This window comes from Cebus imitator, unplaced genomic scaffold, assembly GCF_001604975.1.
Source record: "Cebus imitator isolate Cc_AM_T3 unplaced genomic scaffold, Cebus_imitator-1.0 Scaffold320, whole genome shotgun sequence".
Lineage (NCBI taxonomy): Eukaryota > Metazoa > Chordata > Mammalia > Primates > Cebidae > Cebus > Cebus imitator.
In genome coordinates, this window is record NW_016107635.1 from 1,030,843 (window position 1) to 1,047,203 (window position 16,361).

At 39.5% G+C, this 16,361-nt stretch overlaps 1 protein-coding gene across 1 annotated transcript in view; it reads left to right on the forward strand.

The window, feature by feature from the left end:
- PAPPA (pappalysin 1) overlaps positions 1 to 3,939 on the forward strand; it is a 255,350-nt gene extending 251,411 nt beyond the window's left edge. Inside the window, exon 22 of the mRNA XM_017504315.2 lies at positions 1,972 to 3,939. Coding sequence (XP_017359804.1) covers positions 1,972 to 2,079 — 108 coding nt within the window. The 3' untranslated portion in view covers positions 2,080 to 3,939. The remainder of the gene's footprint in view (positions 1 to 1,971) is intronic.
- The last annotated feature ends 12,422 nt before the right edge of the window (positions 3,940 to 16,361 follow it).

Genomic DNA, 16,361 nt, shown 5'->3' on the forward strand with positions numbered 1-16,361 from the left:
GAGAGGTACTGCTGAAAAAAGGGACTGTGAAGAGAGGTACTGCTGGAAAAAGGGACTGTGAAGAGGGGTACTGCATGGAAAAAGGGACTGTGAAGAGAGGCACTGCTGGAAAAAGGGACTGTGAAGAGAGGTACTGCTTGGAAAAAGGGACTGTGAAGAGAGGTACTGCTGGAAAAAGGGACTGTGAAGAGAGATACTGCTTGGAAAAAGGAAGTGTGAAGAGAGGTACTGGTGGAAAAAGCGACTTGATGCTTACCACAGCATCAAGCACTTATGAATTTAAATTGAAAAGAGAAACAAAGACTCGTGGTACCCATAAGTACAGAGAGTCAGTGAGAGATGGAGAAATAAATAGAAATGTTTTCATTCTGTGGATTAGGCCCTGTGAAAACAGTAATCAACAAGATTGACCTGGTCCCTGCCTCATGGGCCACAGAATTGGTGGGAGAATACACCAAAAAAATGAAGGATGGGGGGGGAGAGAGAGAGAATAATTGAGCAATTAGCGTATGTCAAGCACTGTGTGAGGTATTTTTCATAAGTTATTTTATGTATTCCTTATCACAACCTCAGGAGGTCTACATTTTTATTTTTCCCATTTAATGAATGAGTTCATTGAGGTGCAGAGAAATCGTCACATGTTCAAGGTCACATCTCAAGTAGATGAGAGATTTGGGGCTTATACTTAAATCTTTCTGATATTTCATTCTACATTTTAAATTATTGCAAAATTTCAGGATGGAGAGAGGTTGGGAGGGAGGGAGAGAGTCAAAGAGGCAGAGAAAAAAGAAGAGGTAGACATTGAGAATGAGTTCACAAGTACATGAGAGAGAGGAATAGAAACAAAGATTCTCTCTGAGACTATCTGACCACTTGGAGACCCTGTCCAGGCGGGAGGCAAATGAGGTCATTAAATCCATCTGCGCAGATGGGAGACTCTCTGGGGAAAGTTATATGCAAATGTCATGATGCAATGAGGTGAAATCTACTTGCGTAGTTCAGGCGGGGACTCAAGCAGGGACTGCGCTGTGCTCTTTGGAAAGATAGATTAGCTGCTGGATGGGGAAGACACTCACTCTGTTGGGCTCTTCCTATCAGCTTGCGGAAAGGAAAGCTGGCCAAGGTCACAGAGCACATGAAGAAATGATCTGGGAACTGGAATGAACTCAGTCCTCTCACTTTTTTGTGTGCTGAAATCTGCTTCCCAGGTCTTTCAAATTTTGTGCAAAACCTCCATGTGATCTATTGCCTACCCAGGATTCCAAGCCTCCCAGAAGCTGGTCTAGCTTCCCTAAGACATGCTTTTTGTTTTCATCATTGCCTACTAAAATCGAAGTGACCAATGTGTGCAGGAGTTATGTTTTCTCAAAAGACACTTTCACATCCTGTCTTTCACTTGATCACTTGTACATCAGGTATTTCATTACACAATGATACCAATCCACTTTGCTATAGCGCGCTACAATTTTCCACCCATGATTTTACTCAGCCCTTATAGTTTACAGTACAAAGTGGGTCATATTATATCAGCTGTACATAGGGACCTGAGGCTCAGAGATAAGTAGCTTGTCTTTCTTTAAATACCGGATTTGACACTTATTATTACTTTTGGCAAATTCTTATTCCTTTCTGAGCTTCAGTTTCCTTATCAATAAAAGGGTGATTGTTGTAGCATCTATCTTACAGAGTTGTTAAAAGTGTTTTCTTATTTGGAAAGCACTGAGTACAGTGCCTTTCCCCATAGAAAATGTTTGACCCATAGAAAGTACCTCTGCAAATGAAAACTGCTGTGATTATGCTCTTGGTGCTCTCAGTAAAAGTTATCACCAGGATAGCAAGAAGCAGAGCCATGACTTGAACTTGAACCTTCTGCTCCTCAGATCCAGTGGTTGCATCCTGCCCTGCACTGCCTTTCTGATCATTACTGCTTCGGACCAAACCCCCTGATTCACTTCTTCTCTCTTTCTGCAGGTCACCCCATTCCCTATGTCCTGTGACCTACAAGGTGACTGTGCTTGTCGGGACCCCCATGCCCAAGAACACAGCCGGAAAGACCTCCGGGAATACAGCCATGGCTAAGGAAGGACAAGGAGTTGTCCAAGAATTCCCAACGCCAGGACCCGCATCCCTTTGGTATTGATTTCACAGTCAGCTGCTCAACGGAATGGCCTCTCCACACCAGGGATCCTTAGCACCCAACCGGTCTGCCTTTAATTTTACCCAGGAAGGACTCACAGTGGGGCAAATGAACCAAGTTTCACCATGCTGAATGATGAAATGGATTCCTATCCCAAAGTCTGAGATGGCTTGCATATACAGTATGCAGTCCCAGAGCCTCCTAAAATTCTAGCCATTTGTCACACAACCACAGCAAGAAACATGTTCTATATCTATAGTGTACCCATCTGTGGTTAGTACACATGCATGCATACACACCCATACAAACATCTGTGTGAGGGCAGTTCTGGAGATGAGCAGAGAGAGACTGGAATAAAATCAATCTTTTCTTTCCCAAGCTCCTAGCCAACACTATCCTTGGGAGAAAGAAAGTTGCAGAAACTGCTAAGACCAAGTGTGGAGATGTGAAGATAGCTCATACCCTGACGCTCAGAATATAGCGGGCATGCACAATTGTGCAGTCCTCTGGGATTGGAAGTGAAATGGTCTGTGATCACCTACCTTCTAGGGAACTAGAACCTAGGAAGAGGTAAAGATTATAAGGTATGCAAAGCCTCCACATAGTTCTGCTGCCATGAGGGACTTTACCCCAACTCCAGGGTTTGAGGCCAATCTGAGAATGGCTTAGGATTGCAACATCAAGGTATTATATCAGCCCCTTGCTTGAGGCTTGAGGTCATAATATCCCTTTAGGACTTAACCTGTTCCCCAAATCCTGCCTTGGGACCACATTTGCTGCTACTTTTCCTGCTGCTCTATCCTATACATTGAATAATCCAAGATGGTAGAACTAGGTTAGGAAGAACTCCACACAACCAAACAGTCTGCCTTAAAAGTGACCCACATTTTTCCACAGCGCCTCACTTTTTAGCCCTTCTGCAAGAGAAAACCCCTCATGGGTCCACACAGTGAGAAGTTAAGTTTCCCATAAGTGGGCCTCTCACCTGGAAAGGAGTTGAGGAACATCAGATGCTGGAACCCTCACTGAAAGTCCACAGGGTCTAAGCCAGTGTTCGATTTTGTAAACAAGTGAACAGTGTTTAAGTTTCTATGATGTTGGAGCCATCCAGAGACTGTTGGAATCGTGGAGGCTCTTGGATTATTATCCTTATCCTAATCTTCCTAGCCCTTCAGGCTACAGTAGGCTTTGATCCTGGGAACCTTACTGTTGCTCTCAGGAGATACAATTCTGGAAGAGAGAATCATCTTGTATAAGATCAGTATAGACTGTTCTTGAGAGGGCCATCAGAAGGAAGCCAAAGAGTTCACAGTCTCAGCCCCAGCAACTCAACATGGTCATCATGTTTTCTATATGGTTTTTCCAGCTACCTGTACTCCCTTCCATACCTGTGACAGGACAGTGCTTTTCTGTCTCCCATGTCTAGCCTCCAAAAGTTATGTGAAAATTAGTCAATTGCACATGGAAGCCCCCCATCTCTTTGGGGGTCTCTTTGCTCCTTTTCAGTCAGGTACCTGTCCACTCCCTTTGAATTAATATGGGAAGAAATTAATACAGGACGACGTGGAGAGAAAGGTTGAGTGTGACATACTTTCTGAAACCTGGAGCTGGGAATTGAGGAGAAGGGAAGGTCTAGACTAGTTATATCACATAAGGATGACTGTAAATCAAGTCATCTCAAATCTAGTGAAGACAGCCAACAAAAACAAAACCTAGTGTAGGGATAGAAAATACCACACATGTGTGCAGCCCCTTCTAATTCCTGCATCCAAGGCAGGTGTTGTTATTCCATCATAGCCCTTTTTTAAAAAGTTGGGACCAAAAATAACTTTAGGAACCACTTTATATCACTCACAATAGCACTTATCTGGAGATCAAAAACACTTGAGAAGACATCTATTGGTCATCTCTGGCCTATCACATTAAGAAACATATCAAGGTGCCTTTGGCACGGGTGCCCACAAATAAGGATGCAGTGCTTAAATAGTTTATGAGACTTGTACCCTATCACAAACTCTGAAATTGGGTTCCATATTGGCAAGGCTGCCACAGTAGTTAAGAATAATCTTCTGTGTTTCTTTTTCACAAAACCATATCTCATTTATATCCAGAGCATTATTTCACTGTAATTATAAGGGCCAATTATTAGCAAAAAATAAGAATAATGTTAGAAGAATCGATCCTATTTTGGACCCCTCTCCAGTATCTTTGCACTCTTGCCAACTCTCCAGGCCTCTCTCTTGCCCTAGCTGAGTTATCAGCCTGTGTGGTGTTAACTTAGAAGGTACAAGCTAAGAAAGGTAACAGAATCAACCCTCCCAGCTGCTTAATTATACCCATAGATAATACAAAAACTTTGAAGACCCAAAGATGATGTTACTAATGATGTGATTTCAGCAGCTAGTAAAATAACCTTGCTAGCTTCCCTCAAATCAGTCCTTATCCTCTTTCTGTCTTCATTTCCATCATCATCTATTCCCATACTATCCAGCTAAGCAAAGATTCCTGGAGGCTGACTTGTATCTCTAGACCCACGAGTGAATTCAGCTTTTCTGTATCAAGATCCACTAAGTCTCTTTACTATCATTCAAACCTGTTGCTAACAAATTTATATTTGCCAAGGATATTAGGCAAAGAGGCCACTTGATTGGTGGCCAACTTGTGCCCACATGGAAGCTATCTTTAATAGGGCCTTTTCAAACCTTAGTGGAGGAGGGTCAGCTCAATTTGGGCAATGTACTTCTTCCCAGTTTCATTTTCTTCCTGGGAATTCACTTGTCATTTCATTCCTCAGTCATCTTCTGTTTAGGTGACTGGAGCACTGAGAGGCAGCTCTGAAGCACTACTGTGTGTCAGCAGCTCAGAGGCCCTAAAACACTGAAGATTCTGCATCTGAAGTATTAGACTATTAGCAGCAAAAAGAAAAAAGATAAGGTGGACAGTTCTCTAAGTTATATTTAGGGAAGCTTCTCCAAGCCACAGTCCTAACTGCCTACCCAGAGGATTTGCATAACCCCAGATTCTGTGCCAACGACCTTTTAAGGGAATATAGTCCTTGGGAAATCAGTTTTGATAGTGAATTGGGGTGTTAAGGAAGGGAAAAATTAACAGTCATAGATGGTAGGGCTTTGAAAATGTAGGTATCAGCTGCCACTCCTGGCTTCAGCACATTGAGTCACTGCCTAGACGGTTCTCTTGGTCTTATTCCCACCTTGGCCAATGCTTAAATGCTATTTGTCGAAGCTAATTCTTTGAGACAGATTTCAGCTACCTCCCTTCCAGGTTTGATTTAACTTGGTTGTAACTGTCAATTTGTTATAGGTCTTACCTGTGTGAAGAAAGAAAGAAAGAAAAGAAAAGAAAAGAAAAGAAAAGAAAAGAAAAGAAAAGAAAAAAAGGAAGGGGAAAAAGAAAGAAAAGAGAGAGAGAGAAGGAAAGGGGAAAATAAAGGAAGGAAGGAAGAACGGAAGGAAATTATAAGGTTAAGAGTTTTGAGGTTTTGTGATTTTTTTCTGGAACTACTTCAAGTGAGAAAATAAAGAAATGGTGACAAAACTGTACAGATAGAGATTAATAGAACACAAGGAGATTAAAAGGAAATAAAAATGCATGATTAAAAACTAAGAAGAAAAAACCTATTTTTATGTTTCCTAAAGGAAATTGTTTATTCCGCAGACTCAGTAGGTAGACGCAAACATAAGCATTTCCCTAGAAGACATAGAGTGGGATTTGATAACACTGTCTGCTATTTTCTGTACATTGTGGTAGATCCAGGAAATATGACGTCTTCCCCCTTGATGTGTTATTGTTGTTGGGGGGTGGGTGGGCATTTTGTTTATTTGTTTGGTGGCAATCAGTGGTAGTAGGGAGGGGGAGGGCTTGATATTGGTTTTTCCAGATATTAAGGGGACATATTGTATCATTGTGCTTTTCACATTATAAGATGTTTATATTTACCAGTACAACACTGGGCTTTATAAAGACTGCACTCAGAACCACACTGCACAGTCTAATTTTTTAAAAAGCTGCTACATGACGAGACAGGTAATCCCAGTGAGTTTTGAGAAACAAAACAAACCAAGTAAACAACAAACATAAAAACCAAATAGCAAATGAATAAAAGCCTGTTCTTGTAATTTATTCAACTTTTGCCAAATCCCTACCAATCACTTGCTTTTTAAAAGAAATGTATAATAGCCAAAAGAGAAATTATGTCCCTATTGTAAAGAACTTAGAATTTCTGACTCCAGGCAGCAGTTTGCTCAGTGATCTTGAACAAGTTATCCAGTCACCTGTACACTTGCATCAGTTTCTCTAGCTGCAAAATGGGGATAATAATATATACCTACCTCACAGTGGGAGGGCAGGAGATTTTGAGGCCCTGCAGTTTTAGGTGGGCTGTGAGGGCCAACGCTTGACACAAAGTCCTGGGTTATGATTCACGAATGCACAGGCCCATTGGCCTTTTCAGAAAGATAATGAGTGCTTGTTTGATATTTCAAGGAATAAAGCTGGAGCTCCTGAATTATAGTCTGCCTTAAAAGAGAGATGTGTATTGGAGAATATTTTATCTTTTAGACAAATTTGATCTTACCCTTTACCAATTCTATGATTTGGTTAAAAGCTGATTACTTCCTATAATGTCAATTAGCTAACTGTTGTCTATTTAAGACTTCCGGGTCATTTTCAACTTATAGAGGAAGGGAGTCTCTAAAATTTCTTCAGAGGGCACCTCACTTCTCAGACTTAAAATTCCACATCAAGTGTTCCATTAAAAGAAGATACAGCATTCTGAGTGCAAATAAATGGGGGCTCCTTAAACTATACACCAGCAGTCAATGAGGAAAATTCTGAACAATTATTGAGTTGCTTTCTTGGGTCTCTATAATCAATAACCTGTCCGCAGATATCTATCTATATAACGATATTATATATAAATATAAATTTACATATATATGCACATGTATATATAGTTGTACATATATGTGTGTATATATATACTTAAATGTAATATTTACAAAATAAAACTGTGATCTCGTCTAGAGAAAATGTATTCATATTACAAAAGGCTCTTCCATATTTATGTATCATATAATACTTTTTATTATTGTTATAATTATTATGGGTATTTCTAATTAATATGATGTTGAAATCTGTTTGGCATCTTCTGGAAGCTACCAAAAAAACGACGCTCCATTGAAGTGCTTAAAAGCTGTTCTCATAAGAATTCTACTGGCCTATTGTAAAAAGAAAAAAGAAAAAGAAAAAAGACACAACACAATCTAAACACCAAAAACTAAACACAAGTCCAATCCTTTCTCTGTACCTCACGCGCATAAATTTGCTGCTCCTATTTTTGTTTTTTTTTCTGTTTATGTGTTTTTATGGATCTAAGTTAACTCTTTTGGCAATACATAAAAATGTAAATAGTAAACTTTATTTATTAAGAATGTCATCTTTTTTAATTTATATTTACACAATTGTTCATCTAATTTATTTTTTCTATACAGTTTTAAATACTCAGACATATTTTGCTGTTCATATTTTTATCCTGTTCTCATGGATTTGTTTTTCCATACTGTTTTCTCTGATCTCAGTTACAGGTTGGATCTTACAAATAATAATGTCAGATACAGAAATATTTTGCCACTGTTGATTATTATACTTTTAAGTTCTATATTATGAAAATATATAATAGCTTGTATGCTTCAATGTGTTGTTGTGTGGTTTTTGTTTGTTGCGGAATGCTAAAGGGCTATGATATATACACACTAGCATGGAGAGAGCCCTGGGGCCTGGAATTAGAATCAAGGATAGCACGAGATTTTATCCAATATACATCCATTCCTCCACAAAATTAATTCCTGAAAGTACCTACATTTTGCACATGCAAAAACTGAAAAACTTTTTTACAAGTTACAAGAAAGTTCTGGGGACCTAAAGCATACGTCACTCTTGGTTATATATTGCCTTTTGCACACTGCCTTTAATAATATACTTCCAGATGTAAACACTGGTATAGTCCAAGACACAAACCCGTGCAGTGGTTCCCAAGTGCTAAGCTGTGGATCAGAGCTGGTCCATAACGAAGTTTTCATTTGTCTAAGGCAAAATGTGGGGTCAATTGTTCATTCTTGTGGAGTTCTACCTTTTATGATTAAGTCTTTCTTACTCTTCTGGTATTAAAATGTCCTTTATAAAATGAAATATATATATGAGCCTACATATGTGTATGTATATATATACATATATATATATATATATACACACACAAACACATATATAATTTTATATATGTGAAAATGAACCTGCAGCTGACACTGAAATGTTGCTGCTGTCAATCTGTCTAGTGTATCTCATTGTTCATCTTATCACCAGGTAGTAGCTATGTGATCTTTGGAAAGTTATTTAATGGCTTTAAGGTTTAGTTTTCCCATATGTGATACAGAAATAATAAAAGTATCTATCTCATAAGGTTTTTGCTAGAATTAAAAGAGATAAATATGCAAAGTGTCAGTGCTGGACACATTATGTTACCCCTTGTTAAGAGTCATATGAGAACAGGATTACTTATGACAAGTAATAATACATTAATTCTTCTGATATCTACTTATTTTATAAGATAAAAACAAAGTACATAAATCATTCAAGTGCTTGCACAGGCATTTTATGGAGTAAATTTATTGGCACTGTCCACTGAGCTGCTGGCTGACAGTACCACCATAAGGCGGGTCAAAATATGTGTTTATCTGTTGATAACTAAATTTTGAATTTTTCACAAAAAGGCTGTGTGGGAACCTCAATGTAAATTATATATAAGGGCAGGGATAGGGAAATCAAGAACTACTTATAGGGTTTTTTTTTTCTTTTTTTGGACTCTTAAAAATACAAATCATAGAGAAATATGAGGGAGACTACTGAAAAAGAAAAAAAGTCATTGCTAAGTTCTTCCAGATAACTGGTTATATTAAAAGTAAAATAATTGACAAAAGAAAAATGTCTGACACAGTTTTATCAATTCAATGTGAAGACTAAAACAACGTTTAGGTAATAGGCTCCTGAAAAGAGGCAAATATTTCTCAAACAGAAAGATTAAAAGATGAGAGTTTAAACGTGGCTTTTTGTATTCCTTGGTTTTGTCTGAAGAGACAAAGTCATGGGGCAAAGAGCTTCCTACTGCAAGTTAAAAGAACACACACACACACACACACACACACACACGGTAATGGAGAGTTCATTGGACTTTATTACTTAATCTGTCAAATGGAAAATTATTTCTCACTTCAAAGCAGGCAGAAATATTCAGCACTTTGATTCATTTATATTTATAATGCAAGTTTTAGAGTTTGTCTAACCAAAAAAATAATAATGTTTAAGTTTAAGAAATGTGGTGCATTCTAGTATGCTGCACTGGCATTAGTAAATCTGTTCAGTTCTTAACCTTTAACACCAGAAATAAAAAGCTTGAACAAAAGCATAGCCTTTCTAATCTTCAGCTGATGAAAACCCTTGCTTCTCTGAGTAAATTTCTTAATTCTAAAAGAATGATGTTTGAGGTGAGAAACAGCAGTGCTGTACAGAAGCATGGGTTAGCAATGGGGGAACCAAATTCAAGTACCATCGGCCCTGTGACTTTGGGCAAGTCACTGACCTTTTTCAGAGACAGAAGGAATTGGCAATGAGAAAAAACAGGTGGTGTGTTTAAGCAAATGGGACTAGCAGGTGCATCACTTTAAGAAAAGCATGACATTTTCAAAGAACTGGAAAAAATAAAGGCCGATGTGTTTACACCGTAGAATGGTTAACAGTTGTCCAACTAGAGGATGGAGAAGTCACCAAGAGCCATGCAAAGGATTTTGGGCTGTATCTTTACAGCAATGTGGAGCTGCTGAACAATATTTAGAGATTTACATGGTCAGATTTGTGGTTGAGAAAGGTCCCTCGGGTGGCAGTGTGAAGGAGTTGACTAATTGACTAATTTTAGATGTGTTTTTTCTTTTTTTTTTTTTTAAATTAATAGACTTATTTTTTAAATAAGTTTTTAGTTTATAGAAAAACTGAGCAGGAAGTAAAGTGCACATTAGATTTCAGTTTTAAACAATAAAATATTGGAATAGGAAAATCTAGCTGTTTTCTAGGAACAGCTGTCAGGAAAATATAGAAACCTAAGATGATGTGATCAGGTTTATAGGTTTGGAAATTTAAATAATGTTCTTGATAAATCCTCAGTGATTTTGTCTTAAGGTCTCAAGATGAGAGAGGAAGGCCTTGGGAAGGGGATCAGAAAGGAATTAGGTAAGATCTGGGATCATAGCCTCTTACATCTGTGTTACTTGCGGTGCTGGTAATGTTCTGTTTCTTGATTTGGGTGCTGCTTACACAAGTCTGTTCAGCTTATAAAAATTCATCAAGCACTTAAAAGTTCACATACTTTTCTGTATGTATATCTCAATATAAAGATGTTTTAGAAGAGCCATCAGCAAAATTTCTCCATAGATGAAATTTTTCCAGAGCAATTGGAGGAAGCAGAACAAGACACCATTTAAGTTCAGCCACAAAAGTTACCCCCTTTAATTGGCATTATAGGGCCACAAAAATTGGCCCTATAATACCTTTTGTGCTATAAAACTGGTATAAAGGGGAAAGGTTAGCAAGAGTCCATAAAATACAACAGTTTTATACTACAAAAGGTAGAGCTGGAAAGCAATGTGTGTCGCCATTGCAGACATATGAGTAGGCAGCAGTCCTAGTTTCCAGTTCTGCTATTCTGCCTTATAGCCCTGTGATCACTGACAAGCCGCTTAATGTTTAAGCCTCATGACTCTTCATCTGGGTAATGGGGATAATGACTGCCAAGATGAAGATGAGATGAGCTGTCTGGGCCTGTTGGTAACTAAGCACCATGATGGAACACTAAGAGATACTATGGAGAAGCAGGTGAAGCAGCAGCCAAAAAATGGAGTTTATCCCCGGGGAACCCCATCCTACCCCAAACAGAGCTAGACTGGTTTTTAATTTGCTTTACCCAAAGATATTCCATGTACTGACAACGAACCCCTGCCACCATATATCCATTTTTGTTTTTTGAGATGGAGTCTCGTTCTGTCACCTAGGCTGGAGTGCAGTGGCCAAATCTTGGCTCACTGCAACCTCTGTCTCCCAGGTTCAAGCAATTCTCCTACCTCAGCCTCTCGAGTAGCTGGGATTACAGGGGCCTGACACCATGCCTGGCTAATTTTTGTACTTTTAGTAGAGATAAGGTTTCACCATGTTGGCAAGGTTGGTCTCAAACTCCTGACCTTCAGTGATCTGCCTGCCTTAGCCTCCCAAAGTGCTGGAATTACAGCCGTGAGCCACCATGCCCAGCCCATATATCCAATTTTGATATCTACCTTCTCCTTCTCTGGGTTTTATATCCTTGAGGGGCTGGCTCAAATGTAATGGAATCAGTCAAACATTCTCAAAAGTTGGGGCCACATAATCCATTCTTTAAGTACAAAATTTATTTGAAATGCCAAGTCAAAGAGCTTCTCTAATCAAAGAGGGGATAGGGTAGTCCAATTCCTAGTAGCTCAACTCTATTTTCTTCAGAGCTTTGGGGTTCCAAAGAGCGTGATGTAAAAGCAAGGGGTTTAATCTACCCTGTTTTATAGATGAGGAAATTAACAGAGGTTTCATTCTGAATTCAAACTTGCCACTTGCCCAGAGCCCCTGAGTAGAAAACAGAGTGGCATCCCTGACTAACTTGCCCCTGCTGCTACCTGTACCTGGGCTCTCCCCACTGGGGTCTTAATGGAAGGCAGAGATCTGTGGAGTCCTGGGAACCTGGGCTCTATACCTAGAGACAAAATAAGGGCATCTGAAGGCAGTGAAAGACCACAGTTTTTGAGATGTTCTGCTTTCCTTCTACTTGACATGCAGCTAAGCCGTAGACTACCCTGGGAGTGGGGAGTCTATTATCTCCATATTCTTCTGAGGCTGGAACATTCATATTCCAGCCTAGGCTACATGCTTAGCTGAATGTTTTTATTTCCCACTTTAATCTTTGGCACTCCAAACAGATTTTTCCCAGAGGCTGTAGAGATGGTGACCAAGGCTCTTAGACAATGTCTGGGTGTCAGTTTATTAACATCATATTATGAATAGTTCCTTCCATATAGACACCACTTTATACAACACAAAACACATTTGTTAACTTATGAAAGTATCCATTTTCTCAAGTGTTTTTGAACAATTGTTTATTGAATATTATTATGTACAATTCATTGGACTAAACACTGACAAGAGTGGTGGCCAAGACAGACATCCACAGCCATTCCCCTCACAGAGTTAACCATCCAAATATTCCAAGTACAAAGACAAGCAACTAGCTCACTGGAGTGCAATGTGTGAGGTGCTGTAAATAAGGAAAGCCACTGCAGAATAAAATGGCCAACATTGCAGGCAGAGGAAACAGCATGTACAAAGGCCAAAAGGGTGAATTAGGGCATGGCTTGTTTGGGGAATGGTAAGTGTTCAGGCCACTGCGATCTCAATTTGAAAGAAGGAGAACTGAGAAACAACACTGGGGAAGAAAGATGCCAGGTGATGTCAGAGAGTTACAAAGAGACCAGTTGCCAAGAGCTTTGTAAAGGCATGCCTTGGTTTGGGTTCCTTCAGAAGCCAACAGTATTACTTGGTTCTCATGCTACTAATTTATGAAGAAAAGATGTCTGATGGATTCACAGTTCTTCCTCAAGGCTGGGGAGGCCTCATAATAATCATGGTTGAAAATGAAGGAAGAGCAAAGGCACATCTTACATGGTGGCAGGCAAGAGAGCTTGTACAGGGGAACTCCCATGTATAAAACCATCAGATCTCATGAGACTTATTCACTACCACTAGAACAGTATGGGGAAACTGCCCCCATGATTCAATTATCTCCAATTGGCCCTGCCCTTGACTCAAGGGGATTATTACAATTCAAGGTGAGATTTGGGTGGGGACATGACCAAACCCTATCACCAACTCTGAGGCAAAGTTTCAAGTACAGGTAGTTTATTTGGACGCTGATTCCAACACCAGAAGAGGAGAGGGCAAAAATGGTAAGATCATCAAAAGAAGTAGTATTCTCAAACACATTACTACTGTGATCAACTACAGCTTAATCACCCTAGGGACGAATTCTGTGAGCCAGTAGAAGACACACTCCTCAGAATTATCTCACCTGAGATGTTAGAAAGCTGGAGTATTTAATCCTATCATGCCCAACGGTGGTTGAGAGATTTCCCAGTGGCATTAATCCTGCAGCATATCTGTCTTACCTGCTGGTGAGCAGAGTGGACTGCTCTCTCCTGGAAAGCTCTCAGGCAGAAACATGAGCAGTGACTAAGGGAAGTCATACTAGAATATGTTACTGTACCAGCTTCAGTGGGGCCTGCTACAGCACTAAAGTAGTTGGACACTATTGCAAGGGAGATGAACAAACTTCTAAGAAAGCTTCTAAGAAAAGAGTTTTAGGAACAATTTTCAGTTTCGAGGTAGATCCCTTTGTGTAAAATAAAGATTGTAAGGGAGAGCCATGATTCACTAGGACCAAATGGGAAGCCGGAAGTGGAGGTGAGAAATAATCAATGCTGAGGCAATGATAAAAGGAATTTGGGAGCAAGAGAGTTAGAGGAAGCAGTAGGGTAGCATAAGTATATGTTTTATATAAAGGACTAAGAAAAATAAAAAGAGATGATATGATCTAGGTAAAATGCACATATACCCCAGGGTGTTTAGGGGCCAAAAAAGTAGCCACAAAAGATATAAAGGCCATGAGGAATCAAATCAATACCAATTCATGTTTCACAGAATAGGGGAATTGAATGCAGGAGATATATGCCATGGCAGACCTGGCTAGCTGGATGAGTCCTTCTCACAGTTTAAATCCACAGAAGACTGTCCAGAGAGAGTTCCCTGGATTACCCTCCAAATAAAGTAAATAACTGTTTGTCCATAGCTCATGACACCTTTGAGTTCTATTGAAACTGGAGTCAACAGAGCCTCTTGGAGCTATGGACTTCTCATCACAGTGATCAACCCCTTCTCTAGAGCAGCAGTTCTCAAATGTTCGCATGCATCAGAGTCCTTTGGACGGCTTGTTAGAACACAGATTTCTGGGTCCCACACCAGAATTTCAGATTTAATAGTTCTGCTACAGGGCCCAATAATTTGCATTTCTAAAAACTTTCCATATGATGTGACTGCTGCTGATCAAGAGGGCTACACTTTGAGAACCACAGATGTCGGTCCTTTCAACAATCCACATACTCAATTACCTACTATCCAAGGTGATAGAGATTCCCAAATGAATAATAATATAAAAACATTGCATGGCTCCTTCCCTCAGATAATTCTCTGTCTGTTGGTATAGTAAATGCATTTTTAAATTCCAGTGTCAAAGACCCTCAGGCTTGAGGGTAAGAATTTGTTGCTGATGTGGAGTTCTGAACATAAGTAGGAGCAACACAGATCAAGAAGGGAGAGATGGGTGCTCCAGGCAGAGGGGGTGGCCTGGACAAAGGTTTGTGGGTGGGAGGATGCACAGGAAGGCATTTAGAGAACAGTAAGCCATTAGGTGTGGTCAGAACATTGTCTAAATGTGGATGATCACAGGAGATGGGGCTGGGGGAGAGCCCAGGAGACTTAGAGGAGGTAGCACTTGAGCTGAGTCTTGAAGAACAAGTAGGATTTTAGAAAAATAAAAGAGGGGTAGTCTGGCTGAGAAGACCTCAGGCCCACATGACTTCAGGATTCTATAATGTTTCCTCATTGTCTCTACATTCCTTCTCCAAATGTATGAGGAAGCATAGAAGCAGTATGGTTTCATAAGTTTGTCTAAGAGCTGGGGTGCTTCTCTATGGTTCTTCCCAGGTGTCTGTTTGAGCTTTGCATGGAAAGGAGTAGCTCATTCTCTTGCATACCCTTGCATCATATCAAGCACATTCCTCTCCAGGATAAAAAACATGTCAAGGTAATATAGACCACATGTAAAAAGGGAAGTGACTAGACATCCCATTTTCTTCAATCCTTAAAACATTGACATAGGGCATCTATCCATCCATTCATCTGTACACACACACACACACACACACACACACACACCCCTTACCAGCACAGAAAAAGAGGTACAATTTGCATGGACCAATTTCAATTTCAAAAATTCTCTCCAAGGAACCAAAGACAGAACTTAGTTTCCAGACATTTCATGTACCATCCAAGACCTAAACTCAAACCTTGGTATTTCTCTTCCACTAGCAGAATGATTTTCCCTCAGGTTGTCACAAATATTTTCGTGTTGATATTTTAAACAAATTTTCCACAAAGCTTCCTGCTAAATGCTTTGATCTCAAACATCTGCAGTTTTCCTGGAACTCATGTTAACACATACAAGGCATCAGTTGTTGGTTTCTCATTCACCTGTAAATTTAAGTTGTCTTCAGAGCCTGAAATTTGTACATGCTCACTTCTTCAAAAATACTGTTGTCCAAAGTTTTAGACTGCCTAAACCCTTCACGGTAGATTCTACCTGCATTGCTAGGCTTATCTTTTAGTACCATCCCCAACCACTGCCTACCCACTCCTCATTTTTTTGCAGCCAAACCAAATTTCCTTTTGTTACCTTAGCTTGCATGTTCTATTAGTTCTGCGTTCTAGAACTTCTTCCCTTATCTACATATACATACACACCTCACTCCTCTTTGTTCTTTAGTTTTGAGTTTAGATAAGTTCATTAATTATCATTATTATAGCTTACATTAATTGCAGACTCACTATGTGCCTGGCATGAAATTACGTACTTCACATATAATCATTTATTTAATATATATAAAAACCCATTGATATGGGTATAATTATCAATATTCTCATTTTAAAAATGAAGGAATTGGAGCAAGAAGTTTTAAATAAATTTCCCAATATTCCATGACTAGTAAACAGATGAAATCTGAATTTGAACTGAGACAATCTATTTATGAACTCAAAAACATAACAATGCCTAATGATATTGTTAGAAGAGTTCTCTGAGCCTGACCAAGCCTGGAAACACTGTGAGCCCCTAACAGCTTTACTTCCTCCACAATTGTCTTAACCACACTATGATAATTGTCTGTTTATTTATTCCATTCCTCAGAAGCTGCCTCTCATTTGACCTGTATCCTCTGACATACAATAGGTCTTCTGTGATTATTTGAGGCAGACA